Here is an 18,315-nt window from a genome sequence, read left to right as displayed (position 1 = left end):
GTCAATAATCAAAACTAGACAGATCCTAGTTTTGGTTGTAAGATAACAAACAAAATACCCATTTTTTTTTGTAAAGTTTTTGAATGATCCTAAGGGTGACGTTCTTATCGATTAAGAAAAATATTGATAAGTTGATTATTGTATTTGAATTTCATAAGGCTTGATATTGCTTATTCTGTATAGCAACTCAGTCAATATATTAATAATATTTATAAGTCTCATTTTGATTTTGCAATTCAGACAGTTAAATATTGAAAGAAATATGATCTTTAGGAATTTTTTATTCATCTCATAATGATCTTACAGTTATAACTTTTTTAAATAGTTATTGGGTATCATGTTATGATACTAACATGATACTCGAGTGAGTTGCATTTATATTAGAAATGCATTGGTTGTTTGAAAAAAAATGAAACAAACTGTTTTTAGGTTTTCAGTAGAAGCCGAATATAGAATTATGACAATGATTGTAGGTGAATTACAGTGAATTTATTATTTTCTTAATGATTTTCAAATTCAAGTTCCATTACCCATTGTTCTTCGTTGCGACAACAAAACGGAAATTCATATTTTTCAAAAAATTTAAACGCACGAAACACATTAATATCGATTGTCATGTGGTAAAAATAAATACAAAGAAGGATTTATTCCATTGACATATATTTATTTTCTTTTACCGAATGTAAATTTTCTTACTAAGTCACTTAATATGAAACAATTTCAAGAGTTGAGACTTAAGTTGTTATTTTAAAATTTTCATCTTGAGGGGGTAAAGAAATAAGAATTGAAATTATTAGTGAAATGTAAATTAGTTAAGTTATTAGTTATATAATTTGTTTTTAGTAGTTTTATTATTTGTTAAAAGCAATTATTTTGTTATTGAGTTATATTGTTTCACAATAAAAAATTTACTCCAAACATCCTCTCGATCGAGCCAAACTATCCCCCAACATCCAATCAACCAACCAATACCGATAAACTCTGAAGCTAGAACATCACCAACACAGACCACTCCCCATCCACTCTCTCATTCCCACACACCCTCCATCCCCAAACTTAACAAATTTAACTCTCTACCTTCTCTTGATATATCAAACGCACAACCACATTTCTCACCACCACCTATTTATACGACTCAATCTATTCTCGACCTAAATCTCAACTGATATAACATCTTTGCAATATTCTACAAGAGAAGACGTAAACATAACACATCATCTAACATACACCTTAATCCAAATCCAAACTCATTGGCACGTCAGTCCCCATCGACCACCACTAACCCTACCCTCATCCAACCATCCCACTCCAATAATATCCTCACCCATCATTTATACCACATAATTTACCCCACTTTTATCCATTCACACAAACTCACCTCTTGAATCCCTTATCACAAACTATTCCTCTATATATCCAACCTCAAAACCACCCAACAACACTTCCCCCTCAAAACCATCCAACTACATTTACCCCACATTTTTTTACCACACTACCTCTTCAGTATTAAATCCCCCTAAAGTAACTTTTTTAGTGCAGGAGACAACACCTGATATTAACAATTCTCATAAAAGTACTAACAACAAATCCAAAGGGGAATTTGATGATATGATGAGTTTTACAAATACTGTTCATATTAAAGTCGTAGATAGTGGATATAATACATCAAATACCCTAAAACAAATGTGTAAGGAATGGATTTGTATCTCCGATTACGATAAGGAAATCGCGATCCTTGTAGAGGAAACTAGCACGATCGTTACCACCCAAGCATCACCTGAAATGGTGATTTCGGAACCTCAATCAACCCAAGGTTCTTTATGTTAATCAAGATAATCTCATAGAATGTGAGGGGTTTGAATAACCCTAGAAAAAAAGTTTCGTTTTCTCTTTCATTAACTCTTGTAATTGTGACATTATTGATCTCCAACAAATAATGGTCTCAAATCTTGAGGAAAACCTCCTTACCGATTTAACTAAAATGAAAAATTTTTAAATGGGCGAATTTAATCGCTAATGGACATTCAAGCAAAATCCTTGTTCTTTGGAACACATATCTCTTTCAAGCGGAAGAAAACTATTTTTGGGACATTTTCAATATACATTAAGTTCAAATTCCTCATCAAAGGGAACATATGGGCATTTAGTGTTGTTTATGGTCCGATCGACTATAATAAGAAGACTACTTTTATCTATAAGGTATATTATTTACAAAATCAATGGCCCATACATTGGTATTTTTATGGCGATTTCAACCTAGTTAGGGCTCCAAGCAAAAGAAAAACTCAAGTAGTTTCACAACGACCAAACCTCTCAGTCTACACCACCTTTTATATTTGAAAATGCTCTTCTCTCGGATCATAATTTTGTGTTGGAAGTGGGGAAGTGGTGGGTGGATCACTCACCAGTTGTGGGGAGACCATTGTTTATCAATTCTTTTAAACTTAAAAAACTCAAAATTTTCATTAAAGAATGGAGGCAACATTACTAACGTTGGCTCCCTTCGTTCTAACATTACTAACGTTTCCCAAGATATTGATATCATTGAAAGGTTGGAAGAAGAATAAGATCTGACTAAATCTAAAATCTCTAGTAGATGCACCCTCATGGAAAAACTTGACTTTTAAATGAGAAGAAGATAACGCAAGACAAAATCACGGTGTAAATGGCTCAAGGAGGGGATTCTAATAGCATATTTTTCCACAACTTTGCAAACTATCGAATGAAATATAATTATATATATATATCCTTAAGGTGAAAGAGATTGAGATTTTCGAGGCAAACCCCATTCGGGATTTCATTCTCTCTTTCTTTGAGAGTCTTCTCACAGAGCTAGTTTGTGAGAGACCGATTTTGGGAGGAAACGACTTTAACGAAATTAGCGAGCAACGAAAGTCCTCTATTGAGCAGGACTTTACAATTGAGAAAATTTGAAAAGCTATTACAAGTTGTGATGGTGACAAAACACATGGCCCGGATGGATACACAATCGCTTCCATTAAGGAGTCTTAAGAATTTATTAATGAGGATTATTTGAGCTCGTTCAAACACTTTCATGCTACGAGTTCCTTGAGAAATGTTAGAATTCTAACTTTATTGTCCTTCTTAAGAAGATTAAAGGGACCAAGGAACTCAAACACTTCAGACCTATTAGCCTTGTGACGAGCTTCTATAAAATCTTGGCAAAAACTTTAGCTAATAGGCTCAAATTTCTATTCCATAACTCATTTCTCCTAACTAGACGACGTCCGTACAAGATAGACAGATCATCGACGATTCTCTCATTGCAAATGAGTGCATTAACTCCATTACTAGAAGAAAGGGGTCTGGGTGCCTTTGTAAACTTGATATTGAAAAAGCTTTTGATCACGTGAGTTGGAATTTTCTCTTTTCTCTCCTCGAGAAGATGAGTTTTTGAGTGAAATAGAGGAAGTGTATCAAAACTTGTGTTACTAAATATAAGTTCTCAATTCTTATAAACAACACGGTGTCTGGGTTTTCAAAGCTCGAGATAACTTAGACAAGGAGATCCTTTATCACCTCTCCTTTTCACGGTAGTTATGGAAGGTTTGTAAAAACTATTCGAGATAGCCATCAACGATAGTCTTTTCGCAGGAATTAATATATGAACGATGAGAAGAACCAATTACATATCTCACTTACTTTTTGTTGATGACACTCTTTGTCTTACTAAACCTACAAAAAACCTTTATTCTCTTTGAAAGATTCTTATTCTTTTTGAGACATGCTTGGGGTTGAAGATTAATAGAGAAAAGTCTGAACTTTTTTTCATTAGTAACGTTCATAACACTAATCATTGGCCAAAATTCTAGGGTTCAAAACTGGTTCTCTCCCATCAAAGTATCTCGGCTTCCCTCTTAATGCCAAATTCACTTGCAAGGATATTTAGAATCATATCATCGAGAAAATGAGAAATAGGTTGGCTCTTTGGAAGAACAAACTTCTCTCTAAAGGAGGTATGTTGGTCTTCATTAAGAACTCCCTCGCCACAATCCCAACATTCATTATGTCACTCTTCTCTATCCCTGCATCGGTGGCCAGCAGAATTGACACAATCATTATGATTTTCCTTTGGGGAAACTCTAACTCATCTAAAATCACTCATTTGGTGAGATGGGACACAACTAAGCTTGACATTGTTGAAGGCACACTCATAATCAATGACTTCTTTTTCAACACTTCACTCCCCTGTAAATGACGGTGGAGATTTTTCAACAAAAATACAAGTCTCTAGAAGAAAACAATCATCGTTAAGTACGGACTTCGAGATAACAAATAGATGCCTCTTTTGGGGAGAAAGTTTATGGGTAGAAGTCTACGGGGACATATCTCTAAAAAATGGGAGAAGTTCTCCCCTTCTCATTTTTATAGTTGATAATGGTAAGAAAATTGATTCTTGGAATGATATGTGGCACCCCAACGAAAAATTGTCAGACTTTTATCGGGATCTTTTTGAGATCTCTAGTAAAAAAGAGACTAAAGTGACAGACTATTTTTGTCTCACATCTAACCAAATTGTTTGGAGAATTCCTTTAAATATGCGACTTTCTACCGAAGAGGAGGGGGAGACGAGATCTCCTCATAGATGCTCTTACCAACGTTTCGATTAACCTAAAGACTAACGACAAGTTTTCTCTGTCTGACTCTTCCGATTTTAAAACTAGCTACATTTATCATCTATCTCTCCAAAAAAATCCATCCCGATTTCCTTAGAAAGAGGTGTGGAAATAAAAAAAAATCATCAAAATTCTCATTTTTTTTGTTTGGAAGCTATCAATGAAGTAGTCTTGACATATAACAAACTGAAAAAGAAAGGATTTCATATCGCTAGCAGATGCAACATTTATTTGAAAAGTGAAGAATCCATTGATCACATTCTTCTTCATTGTGATCTTGCCAAGAACATGTGTGCTCTTCTGCAGAACCTCCTTCAATTTCAATGGAATACACCATCAAAAGTCGTTGACTTCTTGGTCAAATGGATTGAATTGTGTTATAGCAACAAAATCGTGAACGACTGAAAACCAATTCCCCTTATCATGTGGCAGGCAATCTGAAAAAAAAATTGAAGAATTTTCGAAGGGAAAAAAATACAAGCGTCTCAAAGGATTTATGTTATACGCGTTCGCCTCAATCAGAAAAAAGGGCTTGTACAGGATAAAAACTTTTCTATCCTATTGGCATTTAAAATTCTTACGTTGTTTTTTTTGTTTATTATTTTGTTTTTTCTTCTCTTTTGTAACGTTTGAATACATCTTACATTTATTTATTTATTTATTTATTTATGAAAATTGACTTTTTTTTTTAAAAAAAAAATTTGTTCATATCCTTAAGTGTAAGATATTTTTAACCTATTTTAAAGTTGGGAGACTTAATAATTTAAGTGGAAGTTTTTTTATACCTAATTTGGGTGTGTGCCCCTATATAATATGAATAATATAATATAAAGCCCTAATCGAATTTTTCTCTCAAAACTTTATTTGCTCTCATCTCACAAATTCTTTTTTTTACTTGATTTGCACGAGAATTGATGATTTTATTAATTGATTTTGATGATAATAAAGAAGAATAAAAACATCTTAAAGTTGAGAAGCGGTTCTAAATCCAACCGTTTGATGATTTTTTTGTTATTCTATAGTATTTATAAATAATTTTAAAAATCTTACTTTCAAAATCATTAACCAAATCCTTTTTACTTTTATAATTTTATTCCTTAATTTCTAAATTCTTCAACAAAATTTCCCTTACGAACTTGGCTTGAAAATAATCTAAAGCAACTAAAAGAGTTTATTTGATGTTAGGTTATTAGAGATTTTATTATATTCTTTAGAAAAAAAAATTAATTTAATGAAAATATAAGTTGTTTGAATTTTTAATAGTTTGAATTATTATAATATTTTTTTATATTTAATAAATTAAAAAATACTTAAAAAATATTGGTATTTTAATTTATGAACTAGATGATAAGTAGTTTGAATTATTATAATATTTTTTATATTTAAATTTTTAAATTTATAAAAATAAAATTAAAAGATATTGGTATTTTAATTTATGAATTAGATCATAAGTAGATTTTTAATAATAATAAAAAAGAACACACCATCACTTTCATATGTTATCTAAGAGGAGTGTTTGATTTATTTATTTATTTATTTATAATTTTGTTCAAATTGTATTAATTTATTATATATTTTTAACTATTAAATTATTTAATTTATTAATTAATACTAAAAAAATTATTTTATTTTTATAAAATTTAAATAAAAAATATTATAATAATTTAAAAAATTAAAAACTCAAATGACTTTTTTTTCTCAAATAATTTTCAATCTCTATGTGGTTATAAGGCATTATTTCCTAAACAAAATTATTTGGAATTTTCTACAAGTTTGTTTCATTAATTAAAATAAAAATAAAAATAAAATATCATGGGACATCAAAATTTTACAAAATAAAGAAAAAAAAAAGTAAAAATATGCCTAGACTTTAAGTAAATAAAAGAAATTAAACTTTAAAGTTTTAAACACTATTTCACAATCTCTTTTATCCATCAAATCAATCAATTTATTAATCAAAATACTAAAATACCATTTATTTTAAATTATTATTTTTTATTTTATTATTGTTAATACTCTTTAAGTCTTTTTATAAAAAAAAAATATTTTTGCCTCCTCAAAATTATTACCGATCATCATATTTTTTTTCTTTTTCTAGATTATCCGGTCTAGGTAAATAAAATTAAACTATTGTGGCCTTATTTGAAACTTGATTATTTAAAATAACTCTATGGTTACTTTAAATAAAAAGTTGTCTCTAATTTATGAATTTTAGTCTTCTTGACTAGTGTTTTTAGAAGAAAAAAAAAATAGGTTATCAAAAAATAATAATTTTATTATGAATAATTAAATTTTAAAAAAATGTAGTATAGGATGTTGGCAATATCGAAAGATAATCAAAATAACATCAAACATGCCCTAGTCTTGATATATGTAGAGTTGTTTAAATTTAATTTTATAATCATATCATTTAAATAATTAATATAAATATTTGAATGCCTTTCTATTTAAAAAAATAAAAATCAAATGGACCTTTATATTTCTCTTCAATTCCCATGTAAAGGCCCTTGTCCAATACTTTTATGGATCCAGATTCAGGGTCTCACAAGCCTGTTTAAATTTTTAAAAAGCCCATTGAACTTTGATTTTTTTCAAATAATCACAAAATTAATAACAGTCTTATCAAATTACAAAATATTTTTTTTAGTCATGCTATAACTTTAATTTGCATTAATAATTATACAAAATATTATTATTTACTTTGATCTTGTTCTTCCGATTAAGAGTAATACGTAATCTTGACTTGATTTTAATTTTTTTTTTTTCATGTTTAAACTTATGACATTGTTTCTATCAATTTTATAGTATATTTTATTTTTATAATATTACTAACTTCAATTGACTAAAAAGTCTACATTTTACAGAATATATATATATTGTTTGTAATAGTTATCGAGATAGCTCAATGAACTTTTATTATTATTAAATTTTTTAGGTTAAGTCAAAGTATCAAGAATATGTGCATATAAAAGATCAAATATCAATGGGTGGATTCTCAGTTAAATCGTTTTAAGGTGTAATTATCTGTTAGTTTCCAAAATAAAAATAAATAAATAACTTAGATAACTTTGTTTGAAAAAATTCGTTTTAACTCACATGGGATTAAACAGAGAATTTTGGGATATTGAGAAAGAGAAATGATAGTGGAGAAAATTTGGAAAAAGAAATGATCAAAAGAAATGATAGTGCGTGCATCAATCTGATTGAATGAAAAAAATCTATTTTCTCACACTTTTTCAACCAATAAGATGATGTCACGTCATTCACTCATTTCCTCCCTCTACCACAATTAGTTTGATGACATTGCTATTTGTACAAAGAGAAAAAATTAACAAATGAGGAGGATGATGTTTCACTTTTGTATATACATGTCATTTTATGAGTGGGTACATGCACTACATGTAAAGTCGGCCCTCAGTTTTGGGTTTGCCCAAGCCTGCGTTAAAAAAATGTCGATATTTTTTTTTGTTACCCTAGATCTAGTTTAAAAAATTGATTAAAAAATAATTTTTGATGAGATTCGAACTCATAATCAAATAAAAATGTAAGTTTTTATCTCGAATCACTATGTTACAAGACTTTATGTTTAAAATTACAACATATTTAACAAAATTCTTACTATTTTTAATAATTGGGTGCCTAGAGAGTGAGCTACCATAACATGAGGGTTTGTCGAGCTTACCCCAAGGTCGGCTCTGACTACATATAAGACAGTATGAGTAGCATCAAAATAACCCTCTATCACTCCTCATGTTGAGGAATTACAATATAATATTTTCAGCTAATTTAAGGAAAGCCAACTGAAATAAATTAAGCAAACAAATATATAATTGTTAGTTTCTGAAATAAATTGATAAAATTTTACAATGAAGAATTAATTCTGTAAAATAATATAATAATTATTTATGATGAATTATAAATTTAACTACAAGAAGACTGAATAGTTAAATTAAATGAGAAAAGTCTTGCATGGTTTAAAAAATAAAAAATAATTAACTACTACTATCAAGCTATTACCATTCTCAGCCGCCGTCGAACCATCATTTTGACCAACATTTTTTAAAACATATTTTTTTACATTGAATTTAAAATAAGTCAACAAATAAATATATTTATATATATATATGAAAATAGAATGTGTTGAAGAACTTTCACCCAATTCTATTCAAAGATAAAATTAATAATGTTACTTATCATAGTGAACGCTCAATTTAATAATTTTTTTCTTATTAATTCGAACTTGGGTCGTTTTTATTCGAGAAATATCACTTCTACATCTTTCAATTTTATTTATTTGGATTCATCGAAGAAATTTGTCTGACTTTGGAAATGTTAGTATAAATAAAGAAATAATAAGGTTATAAAGAAGTTTTCAGCTGACTTAGTCAGCTATGAGCAAATATTTTAATTAATATAAATGTCTGATGATAGTAAAATAAACACGAGCTTAAATTAAAATATAATAATAATTAATCAAATATCTTAATTTTTATTAACGATGAAACTTCCAGGGAAATAAGGAAATCTGACGTCTTAATAACGTATGCAAATTTTTATTTTTGACTAGAAGGGAGGGAAATATTTGTGGAATAAGTCAAGATGGATAAAATGACTTTATTTTATGTAGGGGTTTAGAGTTTTTTTAGTAAGTTATTATTACTAAAAATAAGAGTAGAAAAGTAAGATTAAAAATGAATTTCTTAATTATGAGTATAAATGAGATGGATAGTGACGGAAAATGCTTGTTCTAATTTATTTTTGAGATTTTTTTTTTCTATCATCTCCAACCGTCTACCTTGTTCGATTTCAAGGAATTCTTGGGAAACGCCACTATGCCCTATTAAAAAAAATTCTTTGATAAAATTATATAACTTTTCTTTATATATATATGTATTGTAATAAATTAAAATTTTATATTATTTCTAAAAATTTAACTTAATTTTGTTATAAAATATAAAATTTTAATAAATATTATTAGTGATGTTATATATTTAATTGTGTTTTAGTGTTTGAAGATATAATCGGATGAGATCGGAACGGAATTGAGACGGGACACAATTACCATCCCGCCCCATCCCTAGTCAAACTAGATAAAACCGCCCTTACTAGACAATTCAGATCGAAAAATTGTGAGAATGATTATAATTTCCATCCCTATGTATCATACTATGCTCAGGGGTGTTCATCGGTTCAGTTTTTCGTTTTTCGTTTTTATTTTTTTAAGTAAATTCAAGAACTGAACTGAATATTAAAATTCAAATTTGGTTTATTCGAATTCGGTGAATTCAAATTTGGTCGGATATTCGATTTATACCAAATATTGAACACCTACACAATTATACTCTTTATTACAATAATTGCGCTTGCATTTTTTTAAATTCACTATCAACAAATTTTAAAATACTTTTATAAATTTAGAAGAGCCAACACTTACCTAATTTAATATATAATAAAAATATAATATTAAATAAAATATATAATAAAAATAAATAATAAAAAATGAATACGATTTTCGGTTTGGTTTTCAAGTTAAAACCCAACTCGAAAATTAAATCGAAAATCGTATTTGAATTCGAATTTGTTTAAAATTCGATTCGAATACCGAAAATAAAATTCGAATTCAGTTCAGACCAAATATTGAACCCTTAAATGCTAGTTTACAACCTTAAAAAATATATATATTATAAAGAATATTACTATTAATTTAATATGAATATTTCATATTAGATACTATAACTGGATTTATTTTATGAAATTATATGTATATTAATATATTCAATTCTTTTTTAAAGTTTTATTATTTTATTTATAAAAGAAAGTTGATAATTTAAACCGAAAAATTAAAATAAAACATTAATTGATATGATATGAACGTGTTATAACATTAAATAACAAAATTTTCATTTTCTAATATGCTAACTTTAAACTTAAGAAAATATAAATATTAGTTGATATGCAAATTTAATTTACAATAATAGTGAAACATTGCTAATGTACTTTGAAAAAAAAAATCTCATACTAAACTCTTAGTTCAAATCTTAAAAATGAAAATATAATCGCATTAAGGAGGAGTAGATTTAGGGCTATGTAAAAAAATAAAAAAATTTGAACCGTACAGATAATTTACCGGTTTCATTTTAATGTTTTATCGGTTAACCTATTTTTTATCGGTTAAACGATTTATTTTACAGTTAAAATGTTTTTCTACCGATTTAACTAGTAATAATTTAATTATATATTTATATATATATATTAGTTATTTTGTAAATATTAGATATATTATAAATAATATTTAATAATTTATATATATTAGTTATTTTAAAATTTCTAATTTATATAGTTATAAAAAAAAGATAAAGAATAATAGAATAGGATGGAGCAAACAATGATTTTGAAAATTTTTATTTAATAAATTGAATTATTGTTTTCGGGTTAAAACTAGTTAACCGATTAGAATCGATCGAAACCAGAACCGGTAAAACCGATACCAATATTAATAGGTTAACTAGTTAGTAAAATAAGAGCTAAAATCGGACTTAATCATAACCGATTAACTGAAAAATCTCTGAGTGGATTAACCTTAGGACTAAGGTAAGTTTTAGGGAGAAAAAAAAAATATTTACTTTTGTATAGTAATATGACATGACCTTTCATCTTATAGTAAAATTTAAATTACTATTTACTTCTCTAATTCTAATATTTTAGTACCTAATAATTTTTTACCAAAAAATATCTAGTTTTTAAAATTCTCAACTAAACAAATTTATTTAAATAAAAACTAGTTTATTCAAATAACTTGTGTGAACCACCAATGAAAAGGAATCTATACTTGGCTCTAAACTATGCAAAATAATAATAATAATAATAACATTCTTTCTAAACTCAACCATTAAAAAAAAACAAAATAAAAGGGTTAGTTAGCCTAGACTGTCTGTCACTATTTTAAAATTTTAAATTATCTAAAAAGTCATGAAATAAATGATGAATTTTGAAAAATGATTTAAGACCAAATATATCCCCTTATCTTAAATAAGATATTCAAATATACCCTCTAACCCATCAATCATCCAACTTAGGTCACATGCGATTCAATTTATTTAAATAAACTAAATGTTTATTTAAACAACATTGTTAACAAAGATTTTTAAAAGGATGAGTTTTATTTTGTTAGAAATTAATTAATTTTATTATTCGTTTAAAATAAAATAAAGTTTAATTAATGAATTAAATATTATGATCGATAAAAAGAATAAATAAAAAGATTATATATACTTTTACAAAATATTTAAAATACCTAATTAACCCAACAAACAAGGTTTTAATGATTCAATGTACCTGAGAATAAATTGCAGTGAATTAATTTTTTACAAAATGGATGAATTATATTAATCTTTTTTGGAAACACCTAGATATAGAACTAAATCCGGTTGTTGGTTGAATTAATTATATTTTTTTTAATTGAAAAGAATGTATAAAGGTATCTTAGGATTTGTTCTCTAAAAATTTTTATTTTAATTTTTATCAAATTAATTTTTCAATTAATCACTTTTTATCGATCACATCACTCATTTTATTATTCAAAATACTAAAATACCCTCTAATTTAAATTATTATTTTATATTTTATTTATATATACCCATACTTAAGTCTTTTTTACCAAAAATAATCATTACATCCTCAAAATCATTATCCATCCTTCAATTTTTCTCTCTCTTGATTTAAAAAAAACCCATAACTTTGTTCTCTTTGTATTTTTTAAAAAACTCATCCAAAATCAATTTTTCAATCAATCACTTCTCAACAATCACATCTCTCGTTTCATTAACAAAAATACAAAAATACCATTTATTTTAAATTATTATTTTTTATTTTATTCATATATATCAATACCATTTAAGTCTTTTTATAAAAAATAATCACCACCTTCTCAAAATCATCACCAATCATTACTTTTTTCCCTCTTTAGATTTTTTTAAAAACTCCAATCCGAACAAGACCTTAATTATTTTTGGAATTAAAGGAGAACTAGCATGACACCCACAATCATGTCTCTCACTTAAACTGAAAGCGATTTCAGATGAAATAGAACTGTGACCTTTTGATTTCTTAAACCGACTCCTACCCGTTGAAATGTATCTTAATTATATACTAACAAAATTTAATAACAGCTTATTTCGAACCAAAATTTACTTTAACTTCGCTCGTTTTCAATCATGTCCAATATATATTTACTAGTAATTATAATGTCATTGTCATCAGGATATTAAGATCTTATTGTCAAACATATTTGGATTAAAATAATAATTTAAAAATCAAAATCAAACAACCCTTAAAATAGTGGAGTGGATAAGTCAAACTCATATAAAAAAGTATATGATAATAGAGCAATTAATTAACCAGTCATAAGTGGCGGTTGCAAGTTGCAACATATTTAGCAAAGGAGATGGTTCACATGAATACTAATTGTGTTTATATAGCTTTAAAACATGGTTGATTAAAGAGTAATTAACTAACTAATTAATTATAATAGAGACCAATATTTTATTTTCACGTATCTTGACTATTCCTTGAATTCTAGTAACATAATAATTATGCATATAAACGATTTGCTTTCGTTGATTTTTAGATGAAATATACAATTAAATTATTGAAATCAGTTTAAGAAAATTTTAAATAGATAATAATCGATTTATTGATAGGTTAAGGTTTCAATCGATTTTATTTGTTTAATTAAATAATAATAAATATACTTTAAAAAAATGGTTAACAAAACAAATAACAAACAATAATAATATAAAAAATTACATATAAAATTTTAAAGTAGTTTCATATTATAAAAATAAAAAATTTATACTTAATCATTTTTAGTTTTAAATATTAGATGTTTGGAAAAATTTATCTAGCTTATTTATTCATAATAAAAATATTTAGATATAATCAAATAATGCATATTTCTTAATTTTAAGAAAGATTGATTTATTGGTGCGACAGTTTCATCGTAACTATATCGCAAACCAAACCATTAATTTAGTTAGTGGATGCAAAAATCGTCATATTCATTCTAGTTGAGTTTGATTAGATTTTTTTTTATTAGGTTTAGAGTTTTTTATTCGGTTTAGATTGATTCAATTTTAATTTATTTCTTACCACTTAATAATAACCCAAAATCCTAAACTCAAACTTTAATGAAACCGAAATTAAAATATTATAATATCTTATCAAATGAGTAATTGAGTTATAATTTATAATTGAACTCATGTTTAAAATTTTTATGTCAATCAAACTTTAAATTAATGTTCACTTATTCAAATTACTAAATGTTGGATACATTTAATCAATCAAACTTATTATTCTTATTTATTCAAAATTATTAAAGTTATTGCTAAATGTTTATTTTAATTTTATCTATACACGGTAACTTATTCGTTAAAATTGTTCTAAATTATGTTAATTTTTTTTACATAAAAAATGAGACCCCTAATTTTCTAATTTAATTTATTATTTATATCTCTAATTTAAAAAATAGTCAAAAACTTACATTGATATACCCGTTTATTCATAATTTTTCAAGCTACCCAAAATTCAATTCCTGAATTTATCCCGAAAAGAAATACACTATACTATTAATGTATTAAGAATAACCCTAAGTAAATAACATCACATAACCCATAAACCAAACAAGACCTAAATGTAAAAGTCTATTTTGCCCTCTAACTAATCGGCTTACCAAACTTAAAAAGCAAGGACATGTGCGTCATATGAAAAGTGCATTATAAATTAATAAGTAATTAATTTTGATTAATCATAAATAATTATAATTATGGTTTAAGGAAGAAGTCTAAGTCGTATCTAAAACAGAGAGTCAAAATCCGTGTGTATATTTAAAGTACAATGCCAACTCAGAAATCCATCACCTTTTCTAATCTCTATCTGTTATCCTTCTTCTTCTTCTTCAATCGGCCGACAATTTATGAACAGAAGAAAGATCTGAGAATTATGAGGCTATTGGGTTCATTGATAAAGTGTTTCTCACCAAATCTAGCTGCAGAAAGAATCTCTCACACAAGTATGTATCAATTTCTTTCTCTGTTCTTTCTATTTCATGATCAATTCATGATCATAAGAACAAATGATTTGCAGATCCCATTGATGACAATGAGAAGGAATTCAGAACTTACTCTTACAATGAACTGAAGGCTGCCTCCGGTGGATTTCGATCATCTAACAAGGTTGGAGAAGGAGGATTTGGTTGTGTTTATAAGGGTTGGTTTGAAGATGGAAGTTTGTTGGCAATAAAAGTAGTAGCTGTTGAGAAAGAATCAATGAGAGGAGAAAGAGAATTCGTGGCTGAACTAGCTGCCCTATCTAATATTCGCCATGAAAATCTTGTCAAGCTTCTGGGTTGTTGTATTCATGGCGCAGAAAGGTTTTTAGTATATCAACATATGGAAAACAATAGTCTTTCTCATACATTTCTAGGTAAAAATCCAATCTTTTTGTTTTTTTTTTGTTTGTTTTAAGAAAAAAGATTGAGTTTTGATTATGGGTTTATTTAGGGGGAGATCAAAATAGGAAGAAGTTTAGTTGGAAGAGAAGAAGGAATGTTGTTTATGGAGTTGCTAAAGCATTGGCTTATCTTCATGAAGAAGTTCATCCTCATGTTGTACATAGAGATATCAAAACAAGCAATATTCTTCTTGATCATGATTTCAATCCTAAACTCTCGGATTTCGGTCTCGCCAAGATCTTTACCGATAATACTTCGCATATTAGCACTCGAGTCGCCGGAACATTGTAAGCGCCACTACTTTCTTCGAAAGATTTGAATTGAATATAACTCGAATATGAATAATCTTGAATTGTTGACATGACTTTCACTTCGATCTTAATATTAGTCTATATAGGTTTTCTTTTAGAACAAATCTTAATTGTTTAAACCTTTTTGATTCTTGTTATATCTAAAACCTTTTGGGTAGTTAATTTTTTTTAATAAACTTAGGTTTATTTAAAAACGATTGATGAGGTGATTTTGAGGGCATGAGTTTTTTTTTACATTTTTTTTTAATAAATTGAATGATGCGATTGATGAGAAATTGGATGCAATGATGTTTGATTATAGTTGGATTTAAGAAAAAACGAAGATGTGATTAATGTAAGAATGAATAAAATGATGTATGATTATATATGGATTTTTATAAAATCCCAATTAACAAGCTCTAATAAACATTTGTGTAATATGCGCATTCATGCATTATTTGAATTTTGATGTTAATTAGGGTTTATTGTGTTGTTTGTAATATAATTCTCGATAGAATATCTGTTTTCAAATGATATTTTACTAGAGTTTTTCTCTTGTTAGGGGTTATTTAGCTCCAGAATACGCAATAAGTGGACATCTTACAAGAAAATCAGATGTTTATAGTTTTGGAGTTGTGATACTAGAGGTTGTGAGCGGGCAACCAATTGTGGACTTTGACATAGAACATGGAGAGCAGTATTTGGTTAACAAAGCGTGGGAGAAATACAAAGAAGGAAATGTTGTGGATCTCGTTGATCCAATTCTTGAAGGCGATTTCTCAAAAGAAGAAGCTGTTCTTTTGTTGAAGGTGGGGTTGCTTTGTGTTCAAGAAACCTCGACTAGAAGGCCTCAGATGTCGATTGCGGTTAAAATGTTGAGGAATGATTTCGATATGACTAATGTTGAGATTCTTCGGCCGGGACTTGTTTCTGATTTGTCAAATGTTAAGATTGGAGGGAAGAAACCGTTTAATCATAGCTTGGGTGGCTCTACTAGTGTCAGCTCGGCTAGCCCTGATTTTTTGTTCTTATGATAACACCATTAAGCCTTCTTCTTCTTTTTCAATTTCTAGGTTTTTCGGTTTGATGATTGTTTACTATGGCTTTGTATATATTTAGAGAAAGAGAGGCCATCCGAGATTGAATGAATAAAGAACAAGAAATTGAAAGATTGAAGAGTTTTTTAAAGAAAAAAACAGGGCAAGAAACAGGGGGACTTTTGTTCATGTGTGTTTTAAATTTGATTAGGTTAGTTAATTGATCTAGTCCAGAATAAACAGGGATGAGTTAAAATAAAGATGTCTTTTTTTTTTTAAAAGGGTTAATATATTATGTGATAAAAAATTCATTTAAGCATCACATGACAGAAAAAATAACTCATAAAGGTTGTTCAAGATAGAATAGGTTTAAAATATAAAACTAACAATGGCTATTTTTAATGAATTAAGCTTAATAAGTGCATCATTAATAGTAATAGTATGATGTCTAAGTGTCCAACATTCACACTCAATTCAATTGGAACCGCCACCACACTTGTCGTAGAGTCGATCATCCAGATTATTAATCCAATCGATCTGCATCTAAATTCAAGGTAAGATTGAGATATGCACCTATGTCAAGACTAAGCTATCTTCAAATTTCAACCAAATTCATCAACAATAGGACGTGACATAAAATTGAGCTGAATCCACAAATTTCACATAAATAGTACATGATCTATGTTAAAGAGTTGAATCAATAATACAATATTGTGAAATCAAACAAAATGGTCAAGGAATATTATTGTTCGCAAATGTTAGATAGCTTGTTTTTACAAACACAAATAACCCCACAAATAAAAGTGAGATTCGTAAACAAAGACAACTTGGCTAATTATAAGACAAATTAAAAAGAAACAAAATCTTTGAAGTATCTAATACCTTTATGAATAATGAGAAAAAAAACTATGCAAAATGATCTTTGAAGTATAATATTAAGTCTTATATACAAAGTACAACAAATAATCTAGTATAAGCATGCATAAATCTAATGGATCTATATGAATGCACATATCTTCCACCTTTAAATATTATTAGGTTAACACCAATCAATCAAAAGAGAAAGAAACGAAGAAGATAGTTAATTTGCATGCATAACTTCCGAGCCATCCAATAAGACCACCAAATGACAAAGTGGGACTTCGCGAATGGCATGCAGGGAGCCAGGCATGCATATAGTTATAGCTAGATAAAGAACTTGATTCCCGTTAACACCGATTGGGATTAGCGAGCCATTAAACATATAACTATTGAAGTTGGAGTCCTGAAATCTTCAATGGCCATTCATTTCATGTATCTTTCCTTTTATATCAATTCTCTCAAGACCTCCAAAAGAAAGAGAAAAATAAACAATAATAATCATATATGTTCTAGGCATGCACAAGTTGTGTTTATGGTGTCGATAAAAAGGTGATGCTTTTTCTTTCTTAATTTATGGAATTGATCTGTCTCATAGTTCCTTTAGATGCATGCATATAGCCCTTTTTGCTATACATTTCTTTCCCATTCAAGAATTTATAACTGCCACTTTCTTTTTTCTATCTTTTAGAACCCTTTTTCCTTCACATTTTCTTGCTTCTTCCAATATACTTTTTCCTACTTTTTTTAACCATTAAGTCACTAAAATGGTTTTTACTCTTACCACTACCTCTATCTCCTCGTTCTATTCACTTCATGTGAACTTTTTGTATGGGTCTTCTTTCATTTAACTATAGTTTTTCCCATAACCTAGTTTTTGTGATAATGGTAAGAAAATTTGTTTGGAGGGATGGTATGTTTTCTAGTTTTATTGTAAATATGGTTGTCTAAAATAAGGAATTTAACATAACTAGTTCAAGACTTAA

At 27.7% G+C, this 18,315-nt stretch overlaps 1 protein-coding gene across 1 annotated transcript; it reads left to right on the top strand.

Annotated features, from left to right (window-relative positions):
* The first annotated feature begins 14,585 nt into the window (after positions 1-14,585).
* Positions 14,586-16,605, top strand: LOC124942606 (putative serine/threonine-protein kinase). Its single transcript, XM_047483139.1, has 4 exons — positions 14,586-14,703; positions 14,778-15,116; positions 15,194-15,431; positions 15,997-16,605. Exons 1-4 carry the CDS (start codon positions 14,634-14,636, stop codon positions 16,466-16,468), a joined length of 1,119 nt encoding a protein of 372 aa, XP_047339095.1. The 5' UTR covers positions 14,586-14,633; the 3' UTR covers positions 16,469-16,605.
* The last annotated feature ends 1,710 nt before the right edge of the window (positions 16,606-18,315 follow it).

This window comes from Impatiens glandulifera, chromosome 6 (assembly GCF_907164915.1).
Source record: "Impatiens glandulifera chromosome 6, dImpGla2.1, whole genome shotgun sequence".
Classification (NCBI taxonomy): domain Eukaryota; kingdom Viridiplantae; phylum Streptophyta; class Magnoliopsida; order Ericales; family Balsaminaceae; genus Impatiens; species Impatiens glandulifera.
The sequence above is the reverse complement of the archived record's forward strand: the minus strand, read 5'-3'. Positions and strand labels throughout refer to the sequence as shown.